The sequence below is a fragment of the Somniosus microcephalus genome, chromosome 3 (genome assembly GCF_052327205.1).
Source record: "Somniosus microcephalus isolate GS21.2 chromosome 3, FLI_Smic_1.0, whole genome shotgun sequence".
Classification (NCBI taxonomy): domain Eukaryota; kingdom Metazoa; phylum Chordata; class Chondrichthyes; order Squaliformes; family Somniosidae; genus Somniosus; species Somniosus microcephalus.
The window spans coordinates 111,700,453-111,719,334 of record NC_140989.1 but is presented as its reverse complement, the minus strand read 5'-3'; the positions used below and the strand labels follow the sequence as shown (position 1 = coordinate 111,719,334).

Genomic DNA, 18,882 nt, shown 5'->3' with positions numbered 1-18,882 from the left:
GCTAAAAATAAACTTACCTTTCTTTAAAGTATTTAAAAATAATAAACCTGTGGAAAAAATGTTTTAATTTTAATTAATTCACCACTTACCTTGTAAAAAGCAGGCCTTACGCCTGTTTTTTACATTTCTAAATTCTGCAGGCTTACGTTCCCGGAGAAACCTATAAAAAAAAACGTAAGTTTGACACGCATGCGCAGCCTCCCCCGCGCACGCGTTCGACCTCTGAACCCCTTCGTTCAGAGGATCGGAAGTGCCGGTTTCCCGCGCATGCGCAGTGCATGCAGGAAACCAGCACTTCCATCGGGTCTACGGGTGAGTACCCCGTGCGTACTCACCCGTGGAGACTCGAATTTCTGGCCATTATTAAAGGTCAAACTGCCAATATCTTTTAATTTCTGCCCACAACTGCCATTGTAATAACAAACCTTTTAAAAACCTGCAAATGTTTGTGGTTCAATTGAAATGGCGGTTTGGATAATTTCTGAACATTGCAGTTCAAAGATCTGCATTAATATTTACACTTTAACAAGCCCCTTTACGGTCAACAGACTTTCCCAAAAGCAAGCTGATCCAAAGAGAGATTTTGACTTTAACACAAGCTGATAAATTGTAGTTATGTAACTGTTTTGTCACTGTGTGTATGACGCTTTTCCCTTCTCCCTCTTCCCAATGACATTTGGCAAGAGTGTGTTCATTGATTTTAAATCCTTTCATGCATTTTATTTGAAAAATATAATTTGTTTTTGGTTTAAGGTTGTTTGGTGTCTAAAGTTTCTCCCATTTTTCTCTCTGATTTCTGGCACAGTCTAAACTAACCTAGCGGAGTGACCCAAGAGTGTCCCAGGTACAAGTCTTCATCTGGCTTTTCCTTTCCCTTATGGGGAGCCACTTGCCCTCCACTCAGTTAAACAATTGCGATCAAGATCTTAGTAGAGTGTTGAAATGCAGCCTGTGCTCTGTCATTCCATGGTGCTATGACTTGTGCCTCCATTTTGTAAACTTGTTAAAGAGCGTAATGTTAGCGATTTACTTCTGGAATTCCGACCCCATCATAAATGGTTTTCAAAAGTTTGAGATTTTGAGTCTGTGTAAATGATTTTATCCCCTCTCAGTTCTTGCTCCATGCTCTCATGATTTTATTTCCTTCTCATATTTAAATTGATTGAATAGAGTCTATGATAGGATAGATTATATATGGTCTGTTGAAGGAATGGGCTTGATGAGCCAAATTACATTTTCTGTTGCACACTTGAGTATGTTTTTAAATGATGCTTTTGACTGAATAATTAAACATATGGCACTACATGTAAAACAAACCATTAAGAGATTACTTATTGTACATACTTTACATTTTAAATGAATAATAAATTCATGTTTAGAAAGTTTGGCATTATAGAATCATAGAATGGTTATAAGCACAGAAGGAGGCCATTTGGCCCATCGAGTCCATGCCAGCTACATAGCAGTAAAGCATCATCAGGAAAAGTGTTCAGCATTAATTACAGAATAAAGATGGAGTTTCTGCTCACCACACATGCTGCACTAACACAGTGATAGGGAGCACACTACCTTCAGTCTCCTAATATGGCTAATTCCTGATCTCAGGCTGTGGGGAGGCACTAAACGATGCAAAAGACAAAGAGCATCGCAAACAGAGGTCAAATCAACACTTGCCGTTCTCATTTACCCCCTCGTGCCTGGGACTCAGGTATTTGCTCTAAGTCTGTGAAATTGCACACATCATGCAGCAAACATAAAAAGAGAAAATCGTCATCCAAAATCCAAAACAAAGATGGCTGCACTTCACATTTACTATTTGTGACCATATGGCAGGCTGCAAACTGAGCAAATATGGTCACATGGTAACCCAACATTTGCTTTAATTCTGGGATTTCTTTCCCTTTATGGAGGCAAGACAGCATAATTTCCAGGCAAGAAAATAAAATTAGAAAGCTTGAACACCACAGGGAGACTATTCTTTTCAATAAGTGATACTGAACCGAGAAAGCGCTAATCAGAATAATCAAACGTGAACATCGTAACCAGTAAGATGGTCTTGAGAGAGGAACAGTTTCTGGTGTTAATGATTAATTCTGCAATACCTAGCAGAAACTTTCACTCACTGCCTTTTGGCCGATTGCTAAAATTCACACTTAACTTGTGCCTTGGCAACAAGAAGTCCTATTTTTGGAATTTGGAATCATTCTGCTTCCAGTAATTCAGTTCTGAGAGTGTACTTTCCAGGGTAAACCTGGTGGAAGACAACATCCAAACTGCATTTTGAGGGTCCAGTTTCAGGTTGGAAAGAATCTATAATGGTTATATTGCACTTTGGAATATGAATTTCTAACACTTTCAGTACTGCTCCAATTTCTGATGTACAGAGATATTGGACATTCTTGGTGTCAACTTGGCTCAGTTGGTAGCAGTGTTGCCGGAGTCAGAGATTGTGGCTCCAAGTCCCCATCCAAGACTGGAGCACATAATCTAAGCTGACACTTCAGTGCAGTATGGAGGGAATGCTGGAGATTCAGTTGTGCTTTCTTTTGGATGAAACATTAAACCAATACCCACTCTGCACTTTTAATTGAATGTAAAAGATCCATGGCACTATTCAAAGTTCTCTAGGTGCCCTGGTCAACATTCCTCCCTCAACTAATACCACCAATGACATCTGCCCTTGTTGACAGTAGGCTCCCGAGGTATGGAAAGTGGTCCACGTTGTCCAAGGCCTTGTCGTGGATTTTGATAATCGGGGGGCAGCACTGTGTGGTGGGGGCAGGTTGGTAGAGGACCTTTGTCTTACGGATGTTTAGTGTAAGGCCCATGCTCTCATATGCTTCGGTGAAGGTGTTTACGATGGTTTGGAGTTCGACCTCCAAGTGAGCGCAGACGCAAACATCATCTGCATACTGTAATTCGACGACAGAGGATGGGACGACCTTGAATCTGGACTGGAGGCGATGGAGGTTGAACAGTTTCCCGTTTGTTCTGTAAATTAGCTCCACTCCAGTGGGGAGCTTACTGAGGGCGAGATGGAGCATTGCAGCAAGGAAGCTTGAGAAGAGCGTTGGTGCGATGACACAGCCTTGCTTGACCCCGGTTCGTACGTGAATTGGGTCTGTGGTGGAACCATTGGTCAGGATCACGGCTTGCATGTCGTCAGGAAGCAGGCGGAGGATAGTGTAGGAGGATAGTAGGCAGAGGATAGGGCAGACGTCGACGACGAAGTCCAACACCGCCTTCAGTGTGCCAGTGCAGCCTTTGGTCGCCTGAGGAAGAGTGTGTTTTAAGACCAGGACCTCAAACCCGGCACTAAGCTCATGGTCGACAGGGCAGCAGTGATACCTGCCCTGCTGTATGCCTCAAGAGACATGGACCATGTACAGCAGGCACCTCAAAGCACTGGAGAGGTACCACCAGCGCTGCCTCCGCAAGATCCTGCAAATCCATTGGCAGGATAGGCGCACCAACGTCAGTGGTCTTGCTCAGGCCAACATCCCCAGCACCGAAGCTCTGACCACGCTCAATCAGCTCCGATGGATGGGTCACATTGTCCACATGCCCGATACGAGACTCCCAAAACAAGCGCTCTACTCAGAGCTCCGGCACGGCAAGAGAGCCCCAGGTGGGCAGAGGAAATGCTTTAAGGACATCCTCAAAGCCTCCTTGAAAAAGTGTAACATCCCCACCAACACCTGGGAATCCCTGGCCCAAGACCGCACAAAGTGGAGGAGAAGCATCCGGGAAGGCGCCGAACACCAAGAGACTCTTCGCCAGGAGCAAGCGGAAGCCAAGCGCAGGCAGCGCAAGGAGCGCTCGTCAACCCAAGCACCCCACCCACCTGCCCCTTCAACCACCGTCTTCCCCACCTGTGACAGAGACTGTAGGTCCCGCATTGGACTCATCAGTCACCTGAGAACTCATTTTTAATGTGGAAGCAAGTCATCCTCGGTTCCGAAGGACTGCCTAAGAAGACGACCACCAAGAAAAGATTAATTGGTCATCCATCTCATTTGCTGTTTGTGGGATCTTGACAAGCACAAATTGGCTGCCACAGTTACCTACATAACAAGTGACTGTCCTTCTGAAATAATTAACTGGATGGGACGAGCTCGAGAATCTGGTACGGAGCTATATAAAAACGCACATTCTTCCTTCTTACTTGCTTTAGCAGGCATCTATTTTGAGGATGTTTGAAAATGGTTCAATGTTTTAACACATCTTCTGTGGTCCATTTCTATCCCATCATGGTTCCATACCTACTCGTCTCAATGTACTCAGTGTATCTCCTCCAACATTTGTTACTCCTACATGCATCATCAATCCATCCTTGGCTTGTTTACATGCTGCCCCTCAGTGACAATCTGTAAACATTGGGTCAGCTCACATACATATGTTGATGACATCCAACTTTACCTCATCTCCATCATCTCCACCCCAGATTCCATGACTGCTGCTATCCACTATCAAGCTGTTGATGAGCCAGAACCTTCGCCCTATGTTAATAGAACATTTTGCACCTCCGGCACAGATTTCATCTCACTATCTGGCTACTTGCTCAGGCTCAACCTCAGTGCCCTGTTTGCTCCTGAACAGAGCTTCAAAAACTCACATGCAGTCCATCACCAAAACAACTTACTTCCACCGGTACAATGCATCCTCCCCTATATCCCTACATCTCCCTTTTTATCATCTGCCTGTATCTCTACACCTAGCTGCTTATGTCTGCATCACACCTTATGCGCCGCCAGAACTTGTACCCACATCTTTATCATCTCTAGGCTTCATTTATCTGAAAACCTCTGAGTGCTAACTTCAATAAACCTCAACCTGCCCAGAACTCAGCCTCAAAATTGTACCCCTGCTCTCAAATCCTCCATGGCCTCTGCAATCTTCTCCAACCCTAACTCGGTTTCTGCTGCTCCAGCCCCTGGTCTACCCCTCTTTCCATGGGTGGTAGAAACTTCAGGGACCATGCCCTTGCACTGGAATTTTTGTTCTGAACCGATCCATGTTGCCACCTCTCTCCCCCCTTCAAAAGCCTCCTCAAAAACTACATCTTTGAGAATGTTTCTGGATACTTCCCCTCACCTCTCTCTCCCTGCTATAGGTTCCTCAATCCCCACTTTGGAATGTTTTGTCACAGGAAAAGCATTAGAAAAGTGCAAGAGCTTGTTGCACAGACTGGTAAAGTGTGGGTTTGACTACTGATTGTTTGTATTGAGTTCCTAGTTTCCAACATATAAATTGGAGGTGGTGTTGAGTAGAGATTAGGCACATCCCTACAGGAGAAATAAATGGGGGTTGGGGGAGTGGAGAATGGGGGTGCTAAGGGTAGGAAGACATAAAACAGCAAGACACCCAGCAATTCTCATGCATGTCCTAATAACTGATTCAAGACAACCATTAAGACCTACTTTCTAAGTTATAGAAACGTATGCAGCACATAAACATTTTTATTCTTTCTATATGTATGAAAATAAAATGGTAAAAAAAACGTTGTTATCGTACAACATAGGAAAAAGACCAGCAATTTTGTAGATCTTAGTAGACTCAAAGTTTAAAGTCATATTTACACAAAATGTTACCTACATTGGAGAGAGACAAATGGTGCAATAGGATATTATAGAAATAACATTTTCTAGGCAGTCTCCATTATTAAAACCTATCTAGAATATTTTTGCTCTGCTAAACCTACACAAGTTAGGTAAAGGCAGACATAAATCTTTCCACAGCGATGTTTAAAATAATGTGCTTTTCCTTCGTAAATCCGGAGAAGTGCTGTGTAATTACAGCATTACTTACTGTTTCTTTTTGCACTCTGTTCCTTGATCAATCTTGAACTCAGGTAAACTAATGAAACCTTCAGCTTTCTGTGCCTATGGAAAAGGCAGAATTTATCAACTTTTAGCAAAGAAGAGCTCAATTATTAACACTACAATGAGATTGTTTGCCAAGACCTATGTTTTGTTCAATTGCTACTTTAAATTTTTACCAAACAGTACAGGGCATTCTACCACTGTAATGAATGGGAATATTTGAAGAAAATTGTACTAAGTTCTTATCATCACTAAAACCCATCCCCCCCAAAAAGTGGAAGGCACAGTCCAGACATTAGAACACTCAAAGATCATCTATTCCAATCCATGATTCACCAAAATCACAATATAAAAATTGGTGAGCAATGCAAACAGACTAACGATATCCTCTCTCACCATCCCTTCCTTCCACAAAAGCCCCCACTGTGAATGCAGCACCACCCTGTAGTTTAGATCGGACCCTTCTCATCTATGACTGATGGGCCTTTGGACTTGACCCTGCAACCAGCTGGTTGTGAAGTGAAACATTTACAGAATATTTTGAACATATATGATGCATAATTTGACAGCTGAGAAGGGCATTCATTTCTCACTGGTCTTATATTGCCTTAGGATACTCCATCAGTTAGCTAGTGAGGAAAGAATGCTCTTCTCAGCTTTTAAGATATGCACTGGTGTTCTACCATATACATTCAAAATATTCTATAAATACTTTAAGATTGAATTAGACACTCGGAAAAAGACCAATTCTTCATTTACAGTATTCTTTTTAAAAATGCTTTAATCCTAGTATATCTTTAGTTTAATTTCCAAATGTTACCGCATTCTTAAAAGACTTTAATCAGATTTGTGCACAGGAACATGTGCTGACACACTGTGTTAAAATGATATAATATTGCAACTAACATTTATGTAACTTTACGCAATATAAAACATTATAAAAGCTTGCTCTGCAAATATTGTGTCTATTGCAGGAATTGAACCTTCGCCAGGGAGGAAACATGGAACTTGTGAAGTTAGCAAGTCCCATCAATTCTCAGAACTCAGGTACTTCTGCTCTCGCACACCTTTATTATTTAAAGGAAAACTCCCTTTATTTCTCCCCCCTACCCCTGCCATTCTTCTGGCCGAATCTGCCTAGCTACAGCTGAGATGATGAGCTGTCAATTTACTCCCAGGCTGCTCTGAACTGGTCATTATAAGTATGCAACAGGGGTCTAGGAATGACCCTCCCAACAATTTTTCCTTTCTTCCACTAGGCAAGCATTATACTTCTGTTCACCACACATGTTCAGGCTTGGGCTGACAAGAGGCAAGTAACATTCGCGACACACAAGTGCCAGGCAATGACCACCTCCAACAAGAGAAAATCTAACCACCACCCCTTGACATCCAATGGCATTACCATCAACATCCTGGGGGTCACCATTGACCAGAAACTTAACTGGACCACCCACATAAATACTGTGGTTACAAAAGCAGGTCCGAGGCTGGGTATTCTGCAGCGAGTTACTCACCTCCTGACTCCCCAAAGCCTTTCCACCATCTACAAGGCACAAGTCAGGAGCGTGATAGAACACTCTCCACTTGCCTGGATGAGTGCAGCTCCAACAACACTCAAGAAGCTCAACACCACCCAGGACAAAGCAGCCCACTTGATTGGCACCCCATCCACCAGCTTAAACTTCACTCCTTCCACCACCGGTTCACCGTGGCTGCAGTGTGTACCAAATACAAGATGCACTGCAGCAACTCGTCAAGGCTTCTTCGACAGCACCTCCCAAACCTGCGACCTCTTCCACCTAGAAGGACAAGGACAGCAGGTGCATGGGTACCTCACTACCTCCAAGTTCCCCTCCAAATCACACACCATGCTGACTTGGAAATAGATCACCGTTCCTTCATTGTCACTGGGTCAAAATACTGGAACTCCCTCCCTAACAGCACTGTGGGAGTACCTTCACCACATAGACTGCAGCAGTTCAAGGCGGCGGCCCACCACCGCCTTCTGAAGGTCAACAAATGCTGGCCCTGCCAGCAACGCCCACATCCCAGGAATGAATAAAAAGTGGCAAATCATGGGAACCTGCATCATACTTCTCCATATCTCAATGTGTTGGCACACCAACACACAACACCAACCGAAGTAATTTTTTTAAAATTCGTTTTATGGGATGTGGGTGTCGCTGGCGAGGACAGCATTTATTACCCATCCCTAATTGCCCTGGAGAAGGTGGTGGTAAGCTGCCTTCTTGAACTGCTGCAGTCCATGTGGTGAAGGTACTCCCACGATGCTGTTAGGTAGGATGTTCCAGGATTTTGACCCAGCGATGATGAAGGATCGGTGATATACTTCTAAGCCAGGATGGTGTGTGACATGGAGGGGAACTTGGAGGTGGTGGTGTTCCCACGCGCCTGCTGGCCTTGTCCTTCTAGGTGGAAAAGGTCGCGGGTTTGGGAGGTGCTACTGAAGAAGCCTTGGTGAGTTGCTGCAGTGCATCTTGTAGATGGTACACACTGCAGCCACGGTACGCCGGTGGTGGAGGGAGTGAATGTTAAGGTGGTAGATGGTATGCCAATCAAGTGGGCTGCTTTGTCCTGGATGGTGTCGAGCTTCGAGTGTTGTTGGAGCTGCACTCATCCAGGCAAGTGGAGAGTATTCCATCACACTCCTTACTTGTGCCTTGTAGATGGTGGAAAGGCTTTGGGGAGTCAGGAGGCGAGACACTCGCCGCAGAATACCTAGCCTCTGACCTGCTCTTGTTGCCACAGTATTTATGTGGCTGGTCCAGTTAAGTTTCAAGTCAATGGTGACAGGACTTCATTTCCACAATGACTGTGCAGTGGTCACTGCTACTAATACTGTAATGGACAGGTAGATTGGTGAGGACGAGGTCAAGTAGGCTTTTCCCTCATGTAGGTTCTCACCACCTGCCGCAGGCCCAGTCTGGGAGCTACTTCCTTCAGGACTCAGCCAGCTCGGTCAGTAGTGGTGCTACCGAGCCACTCTTGGTGATGAACATTGAAGTCCCCCACCCAGAGTAAATTCTGTGCCCTTGCTACTCTCAGCTGAGGGAGGGCGGTAGGTGTAATCAGCAGGAGGTTTCCTTGCCCATGCTTGTCCTGACGCCATGAGACTTCATGGGGTCCGGAGTCAATGTTGAGGACTCCCAGGTCCACTCCTTCCCGACTGTATACCACTGTGCCGCCACACCTGGTGGGTCTGTCCTGCCGGTGGGACACGACATACCCAGGGATGGTGATGGAGGAGTTTGGGACATTGGCTGAAAGGTCTGATTCTGTGAGTATGACTATGTCAGGCTGTTGCTTGACTAGTCTGTGGGACAGCTCTCCCAATTTTGGCACAAGTCCCCAGATGTTGGTGAGGAGAACTTTGCAGGGTCGACTGGACTGGGTGTGCCATTGCCGTGTCTGTAGCTGGTGCCGAGGTCGATGCCGGGTGGTCCATCCAGTTTCATTCTTACTGTGTTTCGTAGCGGTTTGTTACAACTGAGTGGCTTGTTAGGCCATTTCAGAGGGCAGTTAAGAGTCAACCACATTGCTGTGGGTCTGGAGTTACATACAGGCCAGACAGGTAACACCAGCAGATTTCCTTCCCTAAAGGACATTAGTGAACCAGATGGGTTTTTATGACAATCTGGTAGTTTCATGGTCACCATTACTAATACTAGCTTTTCATTCCAGATTTATTTAATTAACTGAATTTAAACTCCCCAGCTGCCGTGGTGGGATTTGAACTCACGTCCCGCTAATATGAACTATATACTCCTTAAACTGTAAGTTAAAAACATAGATACACTATTCATGTTATTAAAATACCAGACTACAAATCGCAAGTCAAACCTGAACTTAAGTGGAGACACAGAAATGAGAGGTCAATCTGAGGTAAGTATACTCACAGCCTGGTTGGTATACCAATACAGGTAGGTCCCTTTTAGCACAAACCAATACTTTTTCCATTTGTTGCCAATTAAGCCCTTGTTGGTTTTCTTCTTATAGAGCCATCCCTGGAAGTCTGCATGGCCAAGGTCTTTGCAGGAAATCCTTCGTCTGCTCATTGCTGTGGAGTTTCCTATAAACAGCAAGTCCAATTGAGCGCTCTAAACTCAGTCTGCTACAGACTTTCAAACCAAATACATGATTTGAGTTCAGTACACAGTGCATTGAAATGTTATTTTTAAATATAAAATGATCAAATAACTATTGACCTTCAAACCATTATAATTACAATGGTAGCTAGGCTCAGCTCCATTCAACAGTACACTGCTCTTTCATATGATCTAATGAATTACACTGGATGAGCAGTACAAGAAAGTTACCTCGAGTCTTCTTTCTTGCTGAACGCAATGAAACCTGTGAAGATAAGACAATATAAGCTGTAGCGTTTGGCTTCAATAGATCACAGACATTTGGAGCACTGATTCGCAAGCAGCCAGTTCAGTCAAGACCCCTTTCACTAATATCTGGCTGCAGCTACTGACGCACAACACACAAAAAAATCAATTAGCAGGATTTCAGTGAACATCCTGTTGCCTGTAGGCGAGCCTTCACACTGATACCATACATAAATCAGCTTAACTGATTGCCTCAAAATACATTCCAAAATGCAAACGGTTACTTACGGCTGGGTCACCATTTGCTGCTTCAGTGGATGAGACTGAAGATGGGGAAGACTGTAATGAAAAATAAATTTTACAACATTTTAGAAACCCGTAGATTCAATGAAAAAAATTGTTATTTGAACTCAGTCGTGAGCTGCAAACAGGAAGCGACACAAGTGAGGTGTGAACCGACTGTGGGGGGTTTTTGTGTAGTCGTTATACTTCAAAAATATTTTTTATCCCCATCATCTTTCCTTTGGAAGTATTAACAATCTTTACAAAGTCCTAAAATTGTTGTCTAATTACAGAGGAAATCATTTTTCTAGTTCTTGTCACTTGAAGAAATTCTGATAATTCGTCCTTGAAATTCATGTGATTTTAAAGCTACTTTCACAGGACCAATTCCCAGTCAGGAGTGTGGCCCATGTAAGCCTCCTTGGAAATTGTTGACCCTATTCGGTCTGGACTTAATTACAAGCAAAGCCAAAATCTGCAATACAAAGTAAACTGTTAATGAGCTCCATCAAGTGACTAACTTGGGAATGACAACATGATGTCAGTATGTAAAGTGTATGAAAGAAAGAACTTGCATTTATATGGTGATATTCTCCCAATGCTTCAGCTAGTTAATAGTCATCAGCTGAGTTCTACAACCATGGAGGTCCCAGGTTCAATCTTTGGTTTATGCTAAATCAGTTTATCGCATCTGGAGTGGTGCCAGATTTGGCCCACAACTGGGCTTAGTGTCTGCAATTAGGGAGATGACCAGCCAGGATTCCCACTCCTAACTGTAATGAAGCAGTCCCTGTTGAAAACGTACATGTAGACATCAGCTCAGTTGTGATGCCTTGAACAATTAAAAAGTCTACCAGCATTCACCATCTATTTAGGAACACAGAAACAGGAGTTGGCCATCAACCCTTTGAGCCTGTTCCGCCATTCAATTAGATCATGGCTGATCTGTACCTTAATTCCATTTACCTGCCTTGGTTCCGTTACCCTCAATATCCTTGCCTAAAAAAAAAATCTATCAATCACAGTTTTGAAATTTCCAATTGACCCCCAGCCTCAGCAGCATTTTGTGGGGGGGGGGGGGGGGGGGTTCCATATTTCTACTACCCTTTGTGTGAAGTCGTCTTCTCCTCTTCTTTAGGCAGTCCCTCGGAACCGAGGGTGACTTGCTTCCTGGCATCACTCCTGAACAACCTAGCTCTAATTTTAAGGTTATGCCCTCTTGTTCTGGGCTCCCCCACCAGAGGAAATAGTTTCTACCCTATCAACTCCTTTATTTATAGTAAACACCTCAATTAGATCTCCGCTTAATCTTCTATAATCAAGGGAATATAAGCCTAGTCTATGCAACCTGTCCTCATAATTTAATGCTTTTAGCCCAGGTATTCTGGTGAATCTGCGCTGCACTCCCTCTAAGGCCAATACTGTATATCCTTCCCAAGATGTGGTGCCCAAGACTCTAAAGGAGGTTTAACCAGAGCTTTATACAACTGGACCATAACTTCCACTCTTTCTCTATTTTAGCCATCTTGAGATAAAGGCTAACATTCCGTTTGTCTTTTAAATTATTTTTTGTACCTGTCCATTAGGTTTGAGAGATTTATACACTTAGACCCCTAAATCTCTCTCCTTCTCTACAGTTCCTAGCTTCTCGCCATTTAGAAAATACTCTGATTATTTTTGAGGTCCTATTTAGATGATCTCACAATTCCCCACGTTGAACTCCATCTGCTACAGTTTTGCTCACTCACTTAATCTATCAATGTCCCTTTGCAACTTTCTGCCCCCATCTACACTATTTACTGTGCCACCTAACTTAGTGTCGTCAGCATACTTGGATATACTTCAAAGTCATAGTGAAGTATAGTGAAAAACTGAGGCCCCAGCACAGAGCCCTGGGGGACACCACTGGACTGCAGTATGTGGGAGTTTGTGGACAGCGGGACTGTACCAAGCGAACATGTCTGCAGTAGATGTCTCCATCTCGAATCTCTCCGGCTCAGAGTCATTGAGCTGGAGTGCGAGCTGGAGACACTCCGATCATAAGGGAGGGGGAAGAGTATCTGGACAGTTTGCTCCAGACTTCAGTTACGCCTCGTAGAACGGGGTGTGGTGTGACCGATAGAGTGCAGAGTAAGAGGAACACAGGTAAGAAAGGGAACGAGGATCCTCAGAAACTGATCCTATCCAACAGGTACAATGTACTTGCTACCTATGAGGGTAAGGATAACGACTGTCAGAAGGACAGCCAGAATGTGGACCATGGCACTTTGGAGCAGGAGGCTGTCCTAAGGGAGGGAGGAAAGGAAGCGTAATGTGGTAGTTGTAAGGGATTCTATAATTAGGGGGACAGATAGCATCCTTTGTAAGCAAGGTCGAGAGTCCCACATGGTATGTTGCCTACCTGGTGCCAGGGTCAAACTGGCTTGAAAGGATATTGGAGAGGGAGGGGGAGGATATTCTGTGACTATGACTCACCATCTGACCAATGTTCCCTCTAATTTTTTTTTATAAACGGGCTGCACGGCCCATTCAAAAATCCACGCTTGCGCAGTTTTTGCATTTCAAAGCCAGTGAGCCAGCTGCACGGGAAAGCTAGACCTTTAAGGGAACATTGCTCCTGACTCCCCAAAGCCCTTCTACCACCTACAAGGAATAGCCTCCACTTGCCTGGATGAGTGTAGCTCCAACAACACTCAAGAAGCTCAACACCATCCAGGACAAAGCTTGATCCCTCCACCACCAGTGCAATGTGGCTGCAGTGCGCACCATCTACAAGGTGCACTGCAGCAACTCACTGAGGGTTCTTCAACAACACTTCCCAAACCTGCAACCTCTACCACCCAGAAGGGCAAGTGCAGCAGGCGCATGGGAACACCACCACCGCCAAGTCATGCACCGTCCTGACTTGGAAATATATCGCCGATCCTTCATTGTCGCTGCGTCAAAATCCTGGCACTCTTTACCTAACAGCACTGTGGGAGTACCTCCACCACACGGACTGCAGTGGTTCAAGAAGACGACTCAGAACCACTTTCTCCAGGGCAATTAGGGATGGGCAATAAATGCTGGCCTTGCCAGCGATGCTCATATCCCATGAATGAATAAATAAGAGACAGATATTTAAGGAACACAGTGCAGAGGAAGACCCTGTATTCACTGGAAGAGAAAATTGTTCAAAGAAATACAGAGAACTAAGAAACAGACATTGAAGACTGCACTTGACTTGGATTTATTCTGGTAGCATCGGAATTCTACTGGTCTTGATAGTAGCTTGCTCTAAACTATTAATTGATCAGTTTTAACATTTATTTAGGCAGCAATGTGTAATGGGGTTAAGTTGCTATGTTTCGTTCTCTCGGGTATTGGACAGATGCACTGCAATCACAATTGTTGGAAAAAACATAGCCCAATCTCACTTCTGGTACAGGTCTGGTGCCTGGAGACGGGGCCAGGAACACAGATGGAGCTACAGGACTGGCCGCTCGCCCTGTGGCCTTCTAGCTGCTGTTGGAAAAGCAGGCAGAAAGATCAGATGGGAGGCTGTAAAAGGTCCTACATACCTTCTCATGCCTCACACACCTTGCTGCCTTGCCCCGAGATCCTTCGACCGCAGGGGGCTCATGCACAAGACCTAACTTCGTCGAGTGTCATTCAAAATGGGCACCCTTTTAACAAAGATGGCAGAAGCTGAGGCGGGGGCCTGGGAATGCTATCCCTATGCCTTGCACCTATTGCAGGCTCAGGCCTGCCTGTTTGGGAAAGTCCAAGGGCAACAAAGAGCAACAGGTCTCTGCTCCCATTTCCTGTGCTTTTCTTCCAGGAATAAATGGGAAATAATAAATAAATTATAGGAAAATTAGCCCTAGGCTCAAGGGCAATAATGAACCTGTCAGTGCAAAGGATTGATCAGCAGAAAAAGTCATTAACCCAGGGTGCTTTGGTTCAACAGCCTGCATTAACTCCGCCTTATCAACTTTCAGCATCTCCCCTAGGAGACCCTTCCCATTATCAATGACTGTAAAACACTCAGAAATCACAATGGTGGAAAATAAAAGGAGGTTACAATTATTGAGAATTCTTGGAACCATTTCTTTTTTTTTTTAAAAAGGTGTTTTGATGATATCAGTTGCTTGAATTCCATCAAATTCACTGCAAAGAAATTCCAAACTGGAACCAAGTCACCATCAAGCATTGTCCAGGGTCAGTAACTCGCACTGCAACATACTCGCCAAACCTCACAGATACTCAAAGACCCATTCAGCGTTTACAAAACAGGCAAATCGGCACCTCTCCTGAAGGTAGTGTTGCCAACCCTCCAGAATTGCCCTGGAGTCTCCGGGAATTATAGATTAATCGCCTGGATACTGTGAACAACGCAGGTGAAACATCACAGGGGGAGTGAAACAAATTGAGGCTCTCTTTTCATTTCCTTTGAACCCTCTCCATTTATTAATTGTAAAAATATTGGTGATGGGAGAAAAAGCTGTTCTATTGTGCAGGGTTGTTGGAGGTCATGTGATGAAACCTCCAGCAACACGTCCAACCAGAGTTGGCAACCCGACGTGGTGAACTTTTTATTTTTGTTTAGTTCATAGCTACTTTTATGTTGATTTTTAATTTGGATTCTGGGAGTGTGATAACTCAGTGCCAGCTGCCAGCAGCCAGCATCTGAGCGGTTACATCAGGTTTCCCCAGGCTGAAGACCGGCAGGGTCTGTGAGTCTGTCACCAGGCGAGGGAAAACAGATTCAACAGCACAGACACAGTGAGCTGGCTCCCAGACACCAGGCTCCCAGAATCTAAACCCAAACATAAAAGCAGCAAATGATTCATGCATTGTAGGCTATAAAAAGTTCTTTTGCTCATTAATTGAAAAAAATCTACACAAACACAAATTTTCATTTGGTTGTAATTATGCTAAAATGGGATGTATGCAATATCTAAAAATGGCTCATCTGAGCAAGTGCCACCCACATACAGTAGCTTTTAAGTTTATTTAAATTTGGTTTCAACAGTACAGTAATAAAACACACACTGGCTTCCCAGAGGTATAAGAGACCGAGGCTGTTTAACAGCTGTTAATTCTTTTCAGGACGTTTAGCTTGTGCACCTGCAACGAAGGAAAAAACCATTAAACTCGGTCAGGCAAATTTTAACTGCAACTAGTATGAAAAACTACCTACCACAGTTCCAATCAAAACAGTGGTTTAAATATCACTAGAATAAAAAGACTTCACTCCTAAATTATTGCTCAGCACTGATAACAGCATTTCTTGAATTCCCAGAGCTAAACAGAATGACAGCAATTTACCACACAGGAGGCCATTCTGCCTATTGTGCCTGTGCTGGCTCTTGGCTACAATATCTATAACTAATCTCCCTGATTAGGGATGACCGGAAACAGGAATGGCTGGAGGAGAAACAGCCAGGAGTTTGGGGCTGGGGGGTGGGGGCGGGGGGAAGAGACAGAGACAGACACTGATGGAGCAGTAGAGGCACATGGCTGGGTTGAATGAGGGTGAGCAGGGACCAGGGAACTGGAGCTCACAGGGTGGGAAAAGGACTGAGTGATCCGAGACTGGGAGGGTCGAAGGATTGGGGCTCAGGGTGGGTGGTGGGGTTGGGGGAGGGGAAAGAGAATGACAGCAGACTGGGGATCGAAGGAGATGGAGAGAGTGGGGCTTGGAAGAGGAGATAATGGGGGGGGTGAGGGATTGGTGACTGGGGGGATTAGGGCTTGGTGGAGAGAGAGAAAAGAGAGAGAGAGAGAGAGAGAGAAAAAAGAGAGAGAGAGACACACTTATGAATGGGGTGGATATGGGGCCCAGCATTTCCTGCAGAGTCAGGAGCAGCAGCAGCAAGGTGCTGAGTGGCACTGAGAGAGGAGCAGCCGCCAGTAAAGGGGTGTGAAACCTGGGGACCTTACTGTGGGTAAAGAGTGAAAGATTGTTTCCATTGATGGGCGAATAGGGAAGGAGTCAGGATTTTCACTGGATGAACCAAGGGGGAAGAGAGAAGGAAGGCTTTTGTACTGAAGGCTATTAAGTCATGGGATGCTTCACCACAAGCGGCTATTTAGGTAGAGACAAGATCATTTAAAAGGAATTGGGATAAATTTTTTAAAAGGGGGAATATAAAATAAATCTCAGGTGAATGCGGTTACAGGAAAGTGCCAGTGCAGGTACAGGCACTGAGGGGGGTGGGGGTGGAGGGGGGAAGCCTGACCGCACCTTGTGCAGTGCAAGGGATTTCTGGCTATAGTTATAGGGTGAATACAGCGGGTGAAAGGATTACTATGAGTTACAGGTAGAATATGGGGATATTACACCTATTACTACAAGTTACATATAGACTATCAGTGAGTTGGCCCAGAACTTCGGGTCTCCATGGGCGAGTACGCACGGGGTACTCACCCGTAGGCCCGATGGAAGTGCCGGTTTTCTGCATGCACTGCGCATGCGCGGGAAACCAGCACTTCCGTTCCTCTGAACGAAGGGGTTCAGGGGTCGAACGCGTGCGTGGGGGAGGCTGCGCATCAAACTTACGTTTTTTTTTATATATACAGGTTTCTCTGGGAACGTAAGCCTGCAGAAGTTAGAAATGTAAAAAGCAGGCGTAAGGCCTGCTTTTTACAAGGTAAGTGGTGAATTAATTAAAATTAAAACATTTTTTCCACAGGTTTATTATTTTTAAATACTTTAAAGCAAGGTAAGTTTATTTTTAGCCCAGTTAGAATATAAAAAAAATTTTTTCAAAAATTTAAATTATTGTTTAAAATAGTTATTTCATGTAATTTATAGTTTATTTAAAAAATGTGATTTAAAAAAAATTTATATGAAGGTTTAGTGCTATTTTGGGGCCGTAGTATTTATAAGTCTTGACAGCACTTCCTGTCAGACTTATGAATGGAGCTTTCCCTGCTCCGATTGGCTGCCCATGGCCCACGTGATCCCAGGGGACGCATTGAACTAACTGCGCCCCTGGGATACACAAGCACTGCGCGCCGGCAGCTGGACCAGGCCCCGGATTGGAATTCCACGGGGCCCTACAGCTCAACTGCCGGCGCGCAAGGTAAGTGCAGGTCGGGGGCTTGCACCCGCGGGAAGCCCCCAACCCGAATTTCTGGGCCATTGTATTTACTGTTGATTATGAGGGGTGTCTTGACTGTTACCACTATTAATATTAGTTAGTTGTGCAATTTCAGTGAGTTACTATTAGTTACTATTATTAACAAGAAGTCAAGGAAGACCAAGGGGGCGCTGGATAGACAATGTCAAGAGTGATTTGCCACAGAAAGCAGGAGGCGTTAGTGGCACCGCACCCAGGCGCTAGTTGATTTGCGCCCTCTTAGGGAGAGCGTTAATGGGAGGCGCAAATCAACCGAATTTAGCCCCCCTAGTAATTTTCCGACAACAGATGTTAGGCTAACTGCACTATAATTCCCTGGATTCCCTCTCTCACTTTTCTTAAATATTGGAGTGACATGTGCAATTTTCCAATCTAAAGGAACGATTCTTTCTAGTTAGGCATCTGCAATGTTCACACCTACTTCCTTTAAAACCCTGGGATGGAAACTATCTGGTCCTGGGGATTTGTCACTCTTTAGTGCCATTATTTTCTTAATTACTGTTATTTTGGTGAGTCCCCGTCCTTGATTCAATTAGTTTCCTTGGGATTTCCAGCATGCTGACCTCTTCCTCTACTGTAAATACTGATGTAAAGTAATTATTCAACATGTCCACCATTTCCTTATTTTCATTGATAATATCACAGTTATCAGTTTTGAAACGGTCAGCATTGCTCCTGGCCACCCTCTTAATCCTAATGTAATTGTAAATTTTGTGTTCATTTTGATATCCCTTGCACGTTTCTTTTCATACTCCCTTTTTGTAACTCTTACTATCTGTTTTGTCACCTTTTGTTGTTCTTTATATCCCTCGCTGTTGCCAGGATCTGTGCTCGTTTTTGCATTCTTGTATGCTTTTTCTTTTAGTTTTAGGTTGTCCCTTACCTCTTTAGTTGTCCATGGCTTTTTTTTTGGCGAGTAGAGCTCTTGTCCCTTAAGGGTATAAACTGGTTCTGTATCACATTTAATTATTTTTTGAACACCTCCCACTGATCTTCTGTCATTTTACCCATTAACAGATTTGCCCAGTTTACTGTGGACAGTCTCTATTTCATCGCAATTAAGTCAGCCTTACCAAAGTCTAGAATCTTAGTAGCTGTTGCGGGTTTCTCCATTTCAAACACTATGTTGAACTCAATCATATTAAGATCGCTATTAGATAAATGCTCGTGCAACTAATTCTGTTAACTAAATCTGGCTCATTACTAAACTTAATATGGCCTGCCCCCTTGTTGGTTCTAGGACATTTTGTTGCAGAAAACTATCCTGAACACAAGAAATTCACTCCCTTTCTGACA

The 18,882-nt window shown here is 44.2% G+C and overlaps 1 protein-coding gene across 2 annotated transcripts in view; it reads right to left on the bottom strand.

Annotated features, from left to right (window-relative positions):
• The window catches only part of ipcef1 (interaction protein for cytohesin exchange factors 1), a 165,132-nt gene that overhangs the window by 94,383 nt on the left and 51,867 nt on the right, over positions 1-18,882 (bottom strand). Inside the window, exons 1-5 of one of the 2 annotated variants that reach the window (XM_085981480.1) lie at positions 15,642-16,904; positions 10,466-10,516; positions 10,163-10,196; positions 9,743-9,915; positions 5,809-5,882 (exon numbers count right to left, since the gene is read on the bottom strand). In XM_085981480.1, coding sequence (XP_085837606.1) covers positions 5,809-5,882; positions 9,743-9,901 — 233 coding nt within the window. In that variant the 5' untranslated portion in view covers positions 9,902-9,915; positions 10,163-10,196; positions 10,466-10,516; positions 15,642-16,904. Of the gene's footprint in view, positions 1-5,808; positions 5,883-9,742; positions 9,916-10,162; positions 10,197-10,465; positions 10,517-15,641; positions 16,905-18,882 lie in introns of those variants that run through there. The other variant, XM_085981479.1, reaches the window with a different exon arrangement.